General features: G+C 45.9%; 2 protein-coding genes across 5 annotated transcripts in view; one reads left to right on the forward strand and one right to left on the reverse strand.

The window, feature by feature from the left end:
• The window catches only part of LOC132868909 (large ribosomal subunit protein uL3), a 477,874-nt gene that overhangs the window by 341,021 nt on the left and 119,432 nt on the right, over positions 1–17,421 (reverse strand). The gene's annotated exons all lie outside the window — the stretch shown is intronic.
• rarab (retinoic acid receptor, alpha b) overlaps positions 1–17,421 on the forward strand; it is a 169,154-nt gene that overhangs the window by 61,972 nt on the left and 89,761 nt on the right. For all 4 annotated transcript variants that reach the window (XM_060902188.1, XM_060902192.1, XM_060902189.1 and 1 more), the window contains one exon: positions 7,781–8,172. In XM_060902188.1, the coding sequence (XP_060758171.1) occupies positions 8,001–8,172 (172 nt within the window). In that variant the 5' untranslated portion in view covers positions 7,781–8,000. The remainder of the gene's footprint in view (positions 1–7,780; positions 8,173–17,421) is intronic.

Genomic DNA, 17,421 nt, shown 5'->3' on the forward strand with positions numbered 1-17,421 from the left:
AGAGCGGGACAGACAGAGAGAGAGAGAGCGGGACAGACAGAGAGAGAGAGAGCGGGGGCAGACAGACAGACAGAGAGAGAGCGGGGCAGACAGAGAGAGAGAGAGAGAGCGGGGCAGACAGACAGACAGCGGGGCAGACAGACAGACAGAGAGAGAGAGAGAGCAGGGCAGACAGACAGAGAGAGAGCCGGGCAGACAGACAGACACAGACAGACAGAGAGAGAGAGAGAGAGAGAGAGCAGGGCAGACAGACAGAGAGAGACACACACACAGAGAGAGAGAGCGAGGCAGATAGCCAGAGAGAGAGAGACACAGAGAGAGAGAGCGGGGCAGACAGACAGAGAGAGAGAGAGAGAGAGAGAGAGAGTGGGGCAGACAGACAGAGTGAGAGAGCGGGGCAGACAGACAGAGTGAGAGAGCGGGGCAGACAGACAGAGTGAGAGAGCGGGGCAGACAGACAGACAGAGAGAGCGGGGCAGACAGACAGAGTGAGAGAGCGGGGCAGACAGACAGACAGAGAGAGCGGGGCAGACAGACAGAGTGAGAGAGCGGGGCAGACAGACAGAGAGAGAGAGAGAGAGAGCGGGACAGAGAGAGAGAGAGCGGGACAGACAGAGAGAGAGAGAGCGGGACAGACAGAGAGAGAGAGCGGGACAGACAGAGAGAGAGAGAGCGGGACAGACAGAGAGAGAGAGAGCGGGACAGACAGAGAGAGAGAGAGCGGGACAGACAGAGAGAGAGAGAGCGGGACAGACAGAGAGAGAGAGAGCGGGACAGACAGAGAGAGAGAGAGCGGGGCAGACAGACAGACAGAGAGAGAGCGGGGCAGACAGAGAGAGAGAGAGAGAGAGCGGGGCAGACAGACAGACAGCGGGGCAGACAGACAGACAGAGAGAGAGAGAGAGCGGGGCAGACAGACAGAGAGAGAGCCGGGCAGACAGACAGACACAGACAGACAGAGAGAGAGAGAGAGAGAGAGAGAGCAGGGCAGACAGACAGAGAGAGACACACACACAGAGAGAGAGAGCGAGGCAGATAGCCAGAGAGAGAGAGACACAGAGAGAGAGAGCGGGGCAGACAGACAGAGAGAGAGAGAGAGAGAGAGAGAGAGTGGGGCAGACAGACAGAGTGAGAGAGCGGGGCAGACAGACAGAGTGAGAGAGCGGGGCAGACAGACAGAGTGAGAGAGCGGGGCAGACAGACAGACAGAGAGAGCGGGGCAGACAGACAGAGTGAGAGAGCGGGGCAGACAGACAGAGTGAGAGAGCGGGGCAGACAGACAGAGTGAGAGAGCGGGGCAGACAGACAGAGTGAGAGAGCGGGGCAGACAGACAGAGTGAGAGAGCGGGGCAGACAGACAGACAGAGAGAGCGGGGCAGACAGACAGACAGAGAGAGCGGGGCAGACAGACAGACAGAGAGAGCGGGGCAGACAGACAGACAGAGAGAGCGGGGCAGACAGACAGAGTGAGAGAGCGGGGCAGACAGACAGAGTGAGAGAGCGGGGCAGACAGACAGAGACAGACGGACATTATTGAAGATGTGAGATAAGCAGAGGCAGTAAATGAGCTCATTAGCTGTGTTTATCTGTTGCTGCTTAACGTATGGAGCAGAGACAAAGCACACGTTTCAGTTACACACACACACACACACACACACACACACACACCGCCACTGAAGCCATCAGTGTGATTCATCTGTACTGAGAGAGAGAGAGAGAGAGAGAGAGAGAGAATGGTTAAGGGTAGAATAAAGGGGGGGAGAGAGAGAGAGAGAGAGAGAGAGAGACACGGAACAGAATGAAAGAAACAGGAGGTGAAATGTGATGTTTACGTTTTGATATTAGAACACTTTAGTGATGTTATCTCACTCTAGCCACGCCCACTTACTGTCTCACTTCCTCCTCTATCAGTCGTATGAAAATAATGACTGTTATTTTAGTAGAGAATACAGTCTCTCTCTCTCTCACACACACACACACACACACACACACACACACACACACTCACACAGGGTTCGATATATCTGATGATCAAAATAAAAGTGCTGTGCCATAAAAGCTATCTAAAACTCAAAACGTGTGTGTGTGTGTGTGTGTGTGCGTGCTGTCATTTTCTCCTGATGGAATATATTTGGTGCAGGTGCCAGCGGCACACACAATGCCAAAAGTGAGTGCTGCTGACATTTGCCGTCCATCCACACACACACAGTTCATGCCTCAATGGTTCTGACATCTCATCCATTGGTGTGTGTAGGTGAGACATGGGGCCATGCCAGTAATAACCACAGAAACGGTGTGTGTGTGTGTGGGCTGCTTTTTGAACTGGCACAAATATCTTAACTTTACAGCTGCTGAGAAAACTAAAGGCCAAAGGGCATTTCAGTCCATGAGAACAAGCTCCATACAGCGCGCACACACACACACACACACAGGAGGAGCAAGAGAGAGAGACATGTGGAGAGACAGACAGGAGAAAAGAGAAACAGGTAGACAGGAGGGGAGAAAACAAACATTCTGGAGGATAGAGAGACACAGACAGGAAGAGAAAGAGAGAGAGAGAAAGACAAAGAAAATAAGAGGAGAGACAGACCGGAAGAGAGAGAGAGACAAACTGGCAGGAGACAAGACAATTACACTGTCTGAGACAGACAGACGGGAAAAGAGACAGGCATACAGATGGAGAGGAGGACAAACAGACACACAGATGGACAAAAAGACAGACCGAGAGGAGGAGAGACAGGTGTACAGGCAGACAGGGGGAGAGATAGACAGGAGGACAGTGGCATACAGAGAAACAGGAGAATAGACAGATATTCTGACGGACAGACAGGGTGACAGACAGGCATGCAGACAGGAGAAGAGATGGATCGAGAGACTGCTAGAGAGACAGACAGGAGAAGAGATGGACTGGCAGACAGACAGGAAGAGAGACAGGAGAAAAGATGGACAGAGACAGATGGACATGTAGACGGACAGCTGGAGAGACAGACAGGAGAAAAGATGGACACAGACAGACAGGTGTAGAGATGGCCATTATGTGAATAATTTCTCATGTTTCTGAAATCCCCTGCATGACCTGATGGAATAAAACACCTTCATCCAGCACTTTCCAGCCAGTTCCACGCTCCAGTAAAAACTCTGCGCCTCCCAGTGATCATAAAAGCCCCGCTGCAGGTCTCGAGCTGCGATTCTCCTCCTCCTGCTGTTTCATAGTATTTTAATTTGTTCCATAAATAAGTTAATGATGCCTCTCTTTAGGTCGTCAGCATTAATGATGTTCACGTGACTGTTTTTTAATACTCCCCCCCCCCCCCCCCCCCCCCCCCCACACACACACACACTTTTGTTCTAATCCCCTCTGGTGATATTTCAGATAAACTTGGTTTGGATCTTTTTTTGCAAAGTAAAAAAAAAATGAAGTCATTAAAATTACATCACTGGACAGTCTATAGAAAATAAGACGCTTTTCCTGTAACGTTAATGGTACTACTTTATTCCATATAAAAATATATAGTTTTTATAGATCTGGCAACCCAAATCCTCATTTAACCCTTGTGTATGAGCGAGATCTGTTCACACTCACACCCATCTCTCTCTCTCTCTCTCTCTGTATCTTTGTATCTCTCTGTTCATCTGTCGTTTCTCTCTCTGTCTCTTTCATCCCTCTCTACACAGAATCTTTAAATGAAACTCTGCAGTGTGCACTGCTGCATTCTGGGAGATAAATAATCACCCTTGGATTTTGGGGAGGGAATGTCAGTGGTGGGGGTGAAATTTATCAGTGCGGAGCGGTGTGTGTGTGTTTGCGTGGGCTTGGAAAAACTCGATTAGCCAAAGATAGATGGTGGATGGAGGGATGCTAATATGAACTGGTGACAAGAGGGGAAGATGGATGGGTAGATTTACACAATTGAGAAATGATGCACAGACAGGCTGGTGTACACACACCCCCACACACGCACACAGCTTCACTTCACGATCAATTCGCAAGGCGTGGGTTGTTATTAAATTTTCATACCATGATAATTGCCTAACATTTTATCATGATTTACGATATCGTCATGACATTAAAGCAGTAATACTATATTACAAATAATTCTGCCTCCATGTTGGAACTCATCTGCTGAACACAGTTATGAGATTGTCTTCTATGAGAATGATGAAAAATACTATACACCGTGCTCTTTTACCTTTGCCCAAAATAAAAATGTTCAATCTTGTGGTTGAGGGCAAAAACATGAAGGTAAAAAACACCCATAATGACTTCATTTCCTGTAAGTGAAGGACCACAGACAGCAGGTGTTTTGGTGATGAGGTGACAAGTAACCATGCCAACATGAAAACAAGTCAACAGGCAACAGGACAACAGTCATTATAGTGACAATGACAAGGGCACACGGCACAGTGGCACAATGACGAGGAATTGGACAAGTGTCAGGCCAAGAAACATCATGGCAACAGGCAGTAAGTGACCAGAACAAGTGTTAGAGTGACAAGGGCAAAAGATGATGAGGACAGGGGATAGGGCAACAGAAATCACACTGGCAGGATGGCAGGGAATAAGACACTAATGGTTATTGTGACAAGTGACAGGGCAACAGGCCAATGAGTGTCAAAGCACTGGAGCACCAGTGGACAGGGCAACAAATATCACAGCAACAGAGAATAGGATAACAAGCATCAGGCTTGACATGATGACAAAGCAAAAAAAAAAAAAGTAACCCTGGGATGGGGGATAGGGTGACAAGAATTAGAGCGACAGGGCAACAGGTGGAAGGGGTACAGGGGATAGAGTGACAAGAATTAGAGTGACAAGGCAGCAAGTGGAAGGAGGACAGGAGATAGGGTGACGCGCGTTAAAGCAACAGAGCAACAAGTGGAAAGGGGATAGGGGATGGGTGACGGGCATTAGAGCAACAAGGCAACAAGTGGAAGGGGGGCAGGGGATGGGTGACGAGCATTAGACGAATAAGGCAACAAGTGGAAGGGGGGCAGGGGATGGGTGATGTGCATTAGAACAACAAGGCAACAAGGGGCAGGGGATGGGTGACAGGCATTAGAGCAACAAGTGGAAGGGGGACAGGAGATAGGGTGACGAGCATTAGAGCGACAAGGCAACAAATGGAAGGGGGACAGGGGATGGGTGATGTGCATTAGAGCGACAAGGCAACAAGTGGAAGAGGTTCAGGAGATAGGGTGACGAGCATTAGAACAACAAGGCAACAAGTGGAAGAGGGACAGGAGATAGGGTGACGAGCATTAGAATGACAAGGAAAGAAGTGGAAGGGGGACAGGAGATATGGTGACGAGTATTAGAGTGACAAGGCAACAAATGGAAGGGGGACAGGGGATGGGTGATATGCATTAGAGCGACAAGGCAACAAGTGGAAGAGGGACAGGAGATAGGGTGATGAGCATTAGAACAACAAGGCAACAAGTGGAAGGGGGACGGGATGGGTGATGAGCAACAAGGCAACAAATGGAAGGGTGACGAGCATTAGAATGACAAGAACACTTATACAGGAAGGGACAGAGCAGGCTATACTTCCTTAGGAGGCTGCAGTCCTTTAACATCTGCAGGAAACTCCTGTGGATGTTCTATCAGTCTGTGATCGTCAGTGTCCTGTTTTACACCGTGGTGTGCTGGGGGGGCAGCACATCCAAGAAGGACACATCCAGGCTGGACAAACTGATCAGGCGGGCCGGCTCTGTGGTCGGCATGAAGCTGGACTCTCTGGTGATGGTGGTCTATTGAAGAGGTCTATTGACAAACGATTGAACATCATGGACGATGCCAGTCACCCTCTGCACACCGTCATCAGCAACCAGAGGAGCCTGTTCAGTGACAGAATGCTCCTTCCCAAGTGCAGGACGAACAGACTCAAAAACTCCTTTGTCCCTCACGCCATCAGACTGTACAACTCCTCTCTGGGGGGGAGGAGGGGGAACAGGAGGACAGAGGACGGGAAGGAGCAGTAGCCTAGCCTAACAATAAGCAATACCAGACAATGTGCAATATAAAGTGCAATATCTCTCGTACTGCCGCCCCCCTTCTCCCCACCTTTTTTTCCCCTCCTTCCCCCCTTCCTCTCTTCCCCATATCTTATTCTTTTTATATATTTGTATATGTAAATACTTAATTTATTTTAATTTATCTAGAAGTTTTCTCTAGTTCTATTCTCTGTTTATTTGTAATGATCCTGCTGGAATCTTAATTTCCTTGAGGGAACCCTCCCAAAGGGATCAATAAAGTTTTATCTAATCTAATCTAATCTAATCTAATCTAAGGAAACAAGTGGAAGTGGAAGGGGGACAAGAGATAGGGTGACGAGCATTAGAGCAACAAGTCGAAGTGGAAGGAGAACAGGGGATGGGTGATGAGCATTAGAGTGACAAGGCAACAAATGGAAGAGGGACAGGGGATACGGTGATGAGCATTAGGGCAACAAGTGGAAGTGGATCAGGGGATGGGTGATGAGCATTAGAGCAACAAGGCAACAAGTGGAAGGGGGACAGGAGATAGGGTGACGAGCATTAGGGCAACAAGTGGAAGGGGATCAGGGGATGGGTGATGAGCATTAGAGCAACAAGGCAACAAGTGGAAGGGGGACAGGAGATAGGGTGACGAGCATTAGGACAACAAGTGGAAGGGGGACAGGAGATAGGGTGACAAGCATTAGAGCAACAAGGCAACAAGCGGAAGGGGGACAGGGGATGGGTGATGAGCATTAGAGCAACTGCGCAACAAGTGGAAGGGGGACAGGGGATAGAATAACAATTGTGATGCCAACAAGTGACAACGAAACAGGGTGATGAGTTATGTCACCAGAGTGACGGGACAAAGTTACAAATGGCATGTCTTTAGAGGGATAGGGTGACAAGTGGTAGCGCAACAAGACAGCAAGTGGAGGAATGGGGAGTGACAGGGCAAGAAGTAACAAAGAAGGGAGATAGGGTGAAGGGCATTACAGTGGCAAGGCAAAAAGTTACAGGGAACAAGGGATAGAGTGATGAGCGGTACAGCAACAGGGTAAGAAGTGGTAGGGGGACAGGGAATAGGGTGACAAGGCTTACAGTGACTGGACAGTAAGTGACAGGGATAGAGAATAAGGAGACAAGTGGTGCAGAGATGGGAAGAAGTGATTGACAGGGAATAGGTTGGCAAGTGTTACAATGATAGGACAAGAAGTGATGGAGACGGGGGATAGGGTGACGAGCGTGAGGGCAACAAGGAGACGTGATGGGGATAGGACATGAGTGTTACAGTGAGGGGGTCAGAGTTACAAACATCACAGCGGGAATAGGACAAGAATCAGGCCGACAAACATTGCAGCGAATGGGGGACAGAGGGACAAGTGTTGGAGCTCTGTCTGATAGGGGGACAGAGGTGTACTTTAGGAGCCTACTCTGCAAGTGCCTTTCTGAATACTCTCAAGCGTCCACAATGCTGACGTCTGTACAGTAAGTCATACAAATGATTATTGGCATAGGCCAGATGGAATCGTTTTAGAAAGTCTTTGAGTGAATGTGTGTCTCCTTTGGGACCCTGGTGTTAATGACCGGTGTGTTGTCTCCTCTCCCCTTGTTCCCTCGCACCCTTCATCCCACACTTACTGGAACTAAACACTGTGTTTTGAAGTGAGACTGATTATTAATTAAAGACTAAAATACTTCGTGTCGTGCTCTTATAGGATAATAATCAACAACAGGGTGGAGTGATAAAGCAGAGTTACTGTTACTAATCTTTCTCTCTCTCTCTGTCTCTCTCTTTTTGACCTAGGAGCATCATGTGATCTCCAGAGTTCATCCTCACTTCATCCCTACACACACACACACACACACACACACACACACACACACACTTTGGAGTTTATTTCCTGGAAGGACGTGTTACACAATCCTCAATGCACCTCTGAGCTCGTACCTGATTGGACAGATGGGATCGTAACCGATATTTCATGCTGCGATGGATTTGTAGGTGTGCATGATTGTGGATCACCATGTCTGGAAATGATAAGCCCCTCCCACTCCCTGGCTCAGGCCACGCCCACGCTCTGGGCGTCTTTCCGATGCCCCCGTATCCCTATTTCATCCCTCATATGTTGGGCGGGATCTCTCCTCCGGCATTGCCCGCACTTCCTGTGAGTGGATACAGCACACCATCTCCTGCCAGTGAGTATTTATACTTATCTCTCCTCTTTAATTGTAAAATGGGCGGGGCTAATCTGGGGTCACCAATCACAAGGCTCAAAACCAACCTGTTTATCTAAGCAGCCTGGCTTAGCATGAAAAGGATAACCTTGTGAGTGGAAGCTAACTAGCTTGTGTTTAGTTACTTGAGCGGCATCACAGTTGGAGTCTCAGGCAGGGCTATCAATCAAGTGTGCTGGTTATAATATTAGGCCACGCCCACTGGACAGTGTCCTATCAGTGTGATCGGAGAGTTCAGCTGCTGTATGAACGTTTTATCACGTTTCTGTCGTGCATTTTTGATTGAAACTTTGCTGGATGTTGAATAAAACACTCAGGTTTGGTAACCAAACATTTATAGCATTTTTAAACAGTTTTTGTTATTTTATTTTATTATTTAATTAGTTTTCTCTGATGTCCTGCACTTGACCATTACATAGATGACTAATTTTTGCTAGCTGATCAATAATTAAAAAAATATTTGTCTAGATGTCTTTTCTACAGTGCTCTGATCATTTGTTCCTACAATATCTATTCGTTCTGCCATTTTGGTTCAATTGTGGCCACGATTTGACTAAAACAAGTGAACGAATAACGATATCATGGGAACAAATTAGTAAAATGTCATTGCTGTATGTCGCTGCTTTTAGGCTTTTTAAAATTTTTATCGTAAAGAACACATCATACTGGGCTTTAACAGCACACACTGGATATACGTTACAATTCCAGCTTCAGTGCTTTTTTTATTCTACATTGTTAACAACAAAAATAAACAAATTGGTGCAAAAGAATAAGACTCTGGTCCCACAACACCGATAACCATAACTCTGACTGTCCCTCTGCCTGAGTTTAGTTCCAGTCTGGAGCAGAAACACCACAACTCTAATCCCCACTATAATATCGCTTGGTCCTGACACTCAGGGAAATAAACGCATGCAACTTAGGAATAGTCATGGAAGGTTTTTCTGAGTAGTAGCACATTATTCCGGGTCGTACTGTACAGCTTGGACGTCAAAACAACCCATGCACACACTCCGGTGGGTGATAAAATACAGACAGGTCACGGATTACGGAAATATAATAACAAAGGATGCAAAATATGGAGGCGGCACGGTGGTGTAGTGGTTAGCGCTGTCGCCTCACAGCAAGAAGGTCCGGGTTCGAGCCCCGTGGCCGGCGAGGGCCTTTCTGTGCGGAGTTTGCATGTTCTCCCCGTGTCCGCATGGGTTTCCTCCGGGTGCTCCGGTTTCCCCCACAGTCCAAAGACATGCAGGTTAGGTTAACTGGTGACTCTAAATTGAGCGTAGGTGTGAATGTGAGTGTGAATGGTTGTCTGTGTCTATGTGTCAGCCCTGTGATGACCTGGCGACTTGTCCAGGGTGAACCCCGCCTTTCACCCGTAGTCAGCTGGGATAGGCTCCAGCTCGCCTGCGACCCTGTAGAACAGGATAAAGCGGCTACAGATAATGAGATGAGAGACAAAATATGGAGTGGTTACGGATTTTAATGCGGATGCATCACGGATGCTAATAATTTACAGATTGGTTACTGATTTCATATGGATTTTAAAAAAAAATGCATCATGGATAAAAAAAAAATTAAGAAGTCTTAATTTAAGTCAGTTAAATGGTTGGACTGCTGAAATTCATAATTAAAATATCTTACCTGCATTTATATGTTTACTTTGCTTTATTAACTTACTGTTGATATTTCATGGAAAATAATCACATATCCATGAATAAAAGATCCGTGCTTTGTGTTATATTTTTTTATTTTCCATGAATCCGTGATGCAACAAGGATATACAAAGATACCCGGGGAAAAATAGCACGTGCTCAGACGTCATCACATGTAAACAAGGACCTGATTGGTCAGATGTTTTATCGGATCAGATTTTTCCAGGCCTGGAAAAATGGCTCCAGAAGGAATCTCAGCAATACGGATAAACCCAGGCCTGGGCTATAGGGATCACTATCGGTCTGGTGTGAGCTCCGACCACATAAACTGCATGGGACTGAGTTATTTATGGTTATTGTTATAGTTATCGGTATTGTGGGACCGGGCCTTAAATGTGTGCATCATATTACGTTATTTAAGGATGATGTTAAAATGCAGATATTAGGGCTGTGCTCGTTTGCCATCAGTTGCTCACGATATTGTACCATATATATCGTGATATATCGAGTTAAATGATGTCTTTAATGTATTGTAAGCAGAGGGCGTGAATATGTTTGGCGTCAAAATTATTCAATCAGTGAATCTCGAGACGAGGCCATGGAGACATGGGGGACGTAATTAGCGGCTTGCAGCGTCTGTAGCAGAGCGCATTGAAACTTAACAATCTACTGATAACAACATACCGATTGAGCCACTTCCAGTTGATATTATCCAAGCAAACTTCAGATTTGGGTCACCAAATGTCTAAAAATGTTATCTACTTCGTCATTTGTTGTGTTTCAATAACAAAAGTCGGACAATAAAGGCACAAATGACAGAGATATCGGATACTAATCAAGGCCAATTTATGCTGACAACCCAGTCCTCGCAGACGGCGCCGCAGATAGCGTCTGCGTAGCCCCCCCACCTTCTCAGACGCTCTGTGCGCACCTCCCAAAAATTGTGACCACCGCAGAAGCCTCGCAGACAGCGTCGCAGACAAGAGGGCTCCGATTGGTCCACTCTACATCCGCTGTACACGCACTTCCGCTTCCCTACTTTCCCGGTTTGGTTTGTTTTCACGACCGGCATTTTTAAAAACACGAGCGAAGATGGAGCAGCACGAAGAGCGGTTGATCGAGGAAGTGAGGAAGTACGTACATCTATACGACTCCAGTTCTAGTCATTATAAGTAACCGGAGGATAAACACTCCACTAACCACACCCACCAACTACTCCTAGCGATTTCGCGCCCCCTTGCGTTGTGGCGGTGAATAACATCGCGCACGCCTATTACTCCCCGCTCAACGATAAATTACAACTGTCTGCGAAAAGCTATCTGCGAAAGCCTTGTCGCAAGAGCATGCAGAGGCCTTTAGACAACAAACAGCCATTACGGCATGCTGCTGCCTTAAGACACTGATTCTGATCGGCTGGCTTATAATATCCCAGCCAATCAGAATGAGGGTTTCAAAAAGTAGTTTGGATGAAAAAAAGGCTCATTTCTAGTGCGCATGCCCTGAGTCACTGGAAGCGCCATTTGTAAATAAAAACGTTTTTGGTTGGAACGGGTTGCAAGCATGAATTTCCGTCGATTTCTGGCATGAAACACGCTTTAAATCAAGTGAAAATTGATGACAACCTGCTACAGAACCGGGAGATGTGCATGAAATATGTCATATATGGGATTTTCGATTTTCAAGTGAGTAAACGATATCGTATCGTACCCCCGAAAATCGTGCATGATCGAGTATCGCGAGCTGTGAGCACAGCCCTAGCAGATATCTGGACCATCTTGCACTGAAATTCTCAAAAGCACAGGATGGTACAGAAACTCCTTACAGCTTAGCAACGGATGGAAGATGCGACGTCTCCAGCAATGTTTCGGCACCGAAAACAAGCCTGAAGTCGGCGAGTCGGCGTCTTTGAGCTGCACGTACTGTAAATCTGACTCGAAACTATCTGCGTGAGATTGAGAAGTGATGCGCAACCGGCGGCTCTGTAAGCATTCTTTCACAAAGACCGCCAGTCTCAGTGTTGAAGCAAAATGTACATAAAAAAAGCAACAAAATAAAAAAGGCTACGCTTCCCAGTGTAGTCTTGTGTTGCTTGAAAATGAAGCTGCTTTCTTGGCCGTCTGTCTGATGGCGGCGGCCAGCGAGCGTGTTAGCCGACTCGTCCGTGCAGCTCCTACTCTGTCGTATCAAGTCTGTGCTTAAAAATAAACCATGACATCAGACGTCCTCCAGCAGCCGCTCCGTGTTTGGATATTTCTTTTCAGACCAGACGTGTGCGAGATGTTGAGATATTTCTCCTCACACTCGTGTGCGATGTACACACGGCTAAGTGCTGACAGAGTGATGATGTGTGTGCTGATTCCTGTTCTTTGTGCATTCTTCGCTTTTTCGCGCTGGATGCTCTGTAGATGTTTGCGGGATTTTGTTTTCTCGCTCTGTGTGTGTGTGTGTGTGTGTGTGTGCGTGTGTGCGTTATTGTGCTGCCTGATGTGTCGAATCACGTCGATGTGTTTTGGTGAATTGACTTGTTCGAAACTCAAGATGTAAAACCACCGGAATGTTCCTGAGCAACACAAAAAATGCCATTTTACCCACGATGCCTGGGGAGAAGCTTGTCCTGATGTGAACTGTGTGTGTGTGTGCTAACAAATAATGGATGTCTATGGAAACCAGTTTAGCATGGCGTACTTTTTTTTTTTTTTTAAATATGTATATAAAATAGTCACAACATTGTGAAGTGGGTCAGATGATGATGATGATATGAGTTCATTATGCTAAAGTGGAGTCCGTCCAGATTTATACCACAGCGCTGTTGAATTCTGGATCCTGATTGGTCCAAAGCTGTTAATTAAGCTTCAGTGACTCTACGGTGCCCACGAATGCGCTCGTTTGAATATGTTACTGTTTCTATAGCAACAGCACATTCACAGGGACTGGTACACTGTAAGCTGAACTAATAATATACAAATTAAAATAAGTGCGTAAGGAATTGTTGTTGTCATGGTGATCTCCTTTTGGAAGGAGTCGCCAGTGTCAGGAATTCGTAACAATCGGCTTTCTGACATCTTCAGGGTTTTATTCTTGACTTGCATACCGTCTTATGGTACGTTATCATTTTCACACCTGCCTTCTTAGTGTACCATGTCTTGCAAAAGTATTCATCCCCCTTGGTGTTTGTCCTGTTTTGTCGCATTACAAGCTGGAATTAAAATGGATATTTGGAGGGTTAGCACCATTTGATTTACACAACATGCCGACCACTTTTAAAGGTGCACATTGTTGTTTTATTGTGACACAAACAATAATTAAGACGAAAAACAGAAATCTGGAGTGTGCATGGGTATTCGCCCCCAAAGTCAATACTTTATAGAGCCACCTTTTGCTGCAATTACAGCTGCAAGTCTCTTGGGGTGTGTCTCGATTAGCTTAGCACATCTAGCCACTGGGATTTTTGCCCATTCCTCAAGGCAAAACCGTTCCAACTCCTTTAATTTAGATGGGTTGCGTTGGTGGACAGCAATCTTCAAGTTATGCCACAGATTCTCAATTGGATTGAGGTCTGGGCTTTGATTAGGCCATTCCAAGACATTTAAATGTTTCCCTTTGAACCACTCGAGTGTTAGTCTGGTTAACACCAGACCATATCACAAGTGAAATATGGTCTGGAATCTGCCTATTGAATTTCTCGTAGGGGAGGTGTGGTTTACGATTGTCAACGGCTGTTTATTGGACGTTGCGAATGTCTATCATTTGGCGTATACGTAGCCCGTGGCCAATCATGGCAGTTGTACCCAGTGACGTAGTTAGAGCAACGAAGAGGTGAAGAAAGACTGAAACGCCAAACACTGTTCTTTTTTTAAAACAAACTTTCGCTCTAAACTATTCAGAACAGTGTCTAAAGCTTGATCGAAAGTTTGGTTCGTATCGCTCGCCGCCATGTTAAGTGTGATCCGTAAACAGTCCCAAATAAACTACAAGCTTCCGTTTGTCGAGTAGTACGCGTCACCGTCTTTCCACCCCTCCCCACTCTCTGACTGGCTCCCTAACTCAGGCGAGCCTTTAGACCATAGTTTCCATGCTGTCTTTTCAGATCGGAACGATTGTGCAAAGCAGCATGGGATTTCCCAGGCTACTCCAGTGTAGCTTTAGCAGTATGTTTAGGGTCATTGTCCTGCTGGAACATGAACCTTCATCCCAGTCTCAAACCTCTGGCTGATTCAAACAGGTTTTCCTCCAGATTTGCCCTGTATTTAGTGCCATCCATCTTTCCTTCAGTCCTGACCAGCTTTCCTGTCCCTGCAGATGAAAAATATCCCCACAGCATGATGCTGCCACCACCAGGCTTCACTGTAGGAATGGTGTTCTCAGGGTGTTGGGTTTGCACCACATATGGCATTTCCCATGATGGCCAAAAAGATCAATTTTAGTTTCATCTGACCAGAGAATCTTCTTCTATGTGTTTGGGGAGTCTGCCACATGCTGTTGGGCAAACCCCAAACATGTTTTCTAAAGCAATGACTTTTCTCTGGCCACTCTTCCATAAAGCCCCGCCCACTCTGTGGAGTGTACAGCTTAAAGTGGTCCTATGGACAGATACTCCCATCTCCGCTGTGGATCTTTGCAGCTCCTTCACTGTTATCTTTGGTGTCTTTGTTGTATCTCTGATTAATGCCCTCCTTGCCTGGTCTGTGAGTTTTGGTCGGTGCCCTTCTCTTGTCAGGTTTGTAGTGGTGCCATGTTCTTTTAATTTTGCTATAATGGATTTAATGGAGCTCCCTGGGATATTCAAAGTTTGGGATATTTTTTATGACCCAACCCTGATCTATACTTCTCCACAACTTTGTCTCTGACCTGTTTGGAGGCTCCTTGGTTTTCATATTGCTTGCTTAGTCGTGTTGCAGAGTCAGGGTCCTTCCAGAACAGGTTGATTTATACAGACATCATGTGACAGATCATGTGACACTTTGATTGCACACAGGTGGATCTTAATCAACTAATTATGTGACTTATGAAGTGAATTGGTTGGACCAGCTCTTATTTAGGGGTTTCATATGAAAGGGGGTGAATACTTATGCACACTCCAGATTTCTGTTTTTTCATCTTATTGTTTATGTCACAATAAAAGTACCTGGGGTCTATGGAATCAATTTTGTGCCAAAATGTTCATACAATACTTTTGAAATATCAAACAAAAACGACAAATCAAAATACAAAAAAACAAAAAAAAGTCAAATTTTTTAGACTGGCAAACAAATTATTCGTGTAATCGTGCAAAATATCAGTCTATTACTCTTCAGAAACCTTTTATTTTTGTTCTGCGTCTTTCTCAGTTTTGTTTGGCGTAATTTATTTTGGTTGCGATTCCAGCTTTCTCGTTTGCGCTCCCTGACTTTTTTGCTTGCAGTTTTGGCACAAACTTGACATGTGGGTGGGCTGTCCAGGAATGCATTCCCATTGGCTAACTTGTGTTTGACTGACAGCTACGCTCAGCCATTCCCTACTCAGATTTTGGTGGACTGTTTGACGAGTGACTGATCCATTGACGGTAAACAAGGATCGAGTGGACTTCAGTGGCGAGAGTGACTGATCCATTGACGGTAAACAAGGATCGAGTGGACTTCAGTGGCGAGAGTGACTGATCCATTGACGGTAAACAAGGATCGAGTGGACTTCAGTGGCGACTAAGTCGCCACTGAAGTCCACTCGATCCTTGTTTACCGTCAATGGATCGGTCACTCGTCAAACAGTCCGCCAGAATCCAAGTAGGAAATGGCTGAGCGTAGCTGTCAGTCAAACACAAGTTAGCCAATGGGAATGCATTCCTGGACAGCCCACCCACACGTCAAGTTTGTGCCAAAACTGCAAGCAAAAAGTCAGGGAGCGCAAACGAGAAAGCTGGAATCGCAACCAAAATAAATTACGCCAAACAAAACTGAGAAAGACGCGGAACAAAAATAAAAGGTTTCTGAAGAGTAATAGACTGATATTTTGCACGATTACACGAATAATTTGTTTGCCAGTCTAAAAAAATTGCCTTTTTTTTCTTATTTTGTATTTTGATTTGTCGTTTTTGTTTGATATTTCAAAAGTATTGTATGAACATTTTGGCACAAAATTGATTCCATAGGGGTTAACCGTGCAGGAAAATGGGGGCTGCGATAGTGAGGTGAGAAAGAGAGTGCAGGCAGGGTGGAGAAGGATTTCGGGAGTCATTTTTGATCGGAAAGTCCCAGCAAAAGTGAAAGGTAAGATGTATAAGACAGTAGTGAGACCAGCTGTGATGTACAGATTGGAGACCGTACCCTTAACGAAGAGACAGGAGGCAAAGTTGGAGGTGGCGGAGTTGAGGATGTTAAGGTTTGCGATGGGAGGTTGGACAGGATAAGGAACGAGCACATCAGAGGGACGGCACATGTGGAGAGCTTGGGAATGAAGCTAAGAGAGATGAGACTGAGATGGTCTGGGCACATCCTGAGAAGAGATGCAGAGCATGTGGGAAGGAGAATGTTGAGGATGGAGCTGCCAGGCAAACGAAAACGAGGAAGGCCAAAGAGGAGATACATGGATGTGGTGAGAGAGGACATGAAAGTGGCAGGTGTGGTAGAGAAGGATGCGGAAGACAGGGAGCAATGGAGACGAAAGATCCGCTGCGGCGACCCCTAATCGGGAGCAGCCAAAAGAAGTAGTAGTAGTTTGTGTCACAATTTAAAAAAGTATATATATATTTTCACCTTTAAAGTGGTCGGCATGTTGTGTAAATCAAATGGTGCTAACCCTCCAAAAATCCATTTTAATTGCAGCTTGTAATGTGACAAAACAGGACAAACACCAAGGGGGATGAATACTTTTGCAAGACACTGTATTTACGGTAGACCTGCTGCTCCAGGAGTTACGGTAGTTGTGGCAATCTCGCATTGGTGGAAATGAGCTTTGTAGCGAAGCTTGTTATTCAAGAAGGATTTACAGATGGATATTTTTTTTCCAAGGACATCGTGTACTGAATCAAAACAGAGGACGTTTTTTAGCAAGTCCGGACGCGTCCTCATTTACATTTCCCCTCCCATTAATCAAATGTAATCAAATGGAGTTCAAGGTCAAGGACGGAAGGTGCGTCAAAGAAGGCATCGGACAGATTTTATAGTATGTGATGAAATATTTGACATTGTTCGAATTATGTTGGAATATGTTTCAGGAAAGGAGGCGTGGCTTTTCTGCTTGTCTGTCCTGGGGGAGGAGTTAAGGGAAAAGGGGTGTGGTTGACTCAGTGTGAAACCCACTGGAACTTAACAACTGTCGTCACTGAAACAAGATTTCGCTTGATGTCATTTTCAATACTGTGTTTTAATGCCAAACAAAAAGTTTTGGCACCCTTTGTTTTTTCATTAGTGCATTTACGGTAAGCGTCCTAGTCCGGTAACTACGCTCGTTAGCATCACAACCGTTACCTCAGTCAGTTACACATCAGATATCATTGCTGTGCTAGCTAGAAATTAGCATCGGACAAACACACGTGACTCAGATGTCCGGGTTTCACGCTAAGCGTCAAACGTTGCCGTGT

Source organism: Neoarius graeffei, chromosome 20 (assembly GCF_027579695.1).
Source record: "Neoarius graeffei isolate fNeoGra1 chromosome 20, fNeoGra1.pri, whole genome shotgun sequence".
In the NCBI taxonomy this organism is placed as follows: domain Eukaryota; kingdom Metazoa; phylum Chordata; class Actinopteri; order Siluriformes; family Ariidae; genus Neoarius; species Neoarius graeffei.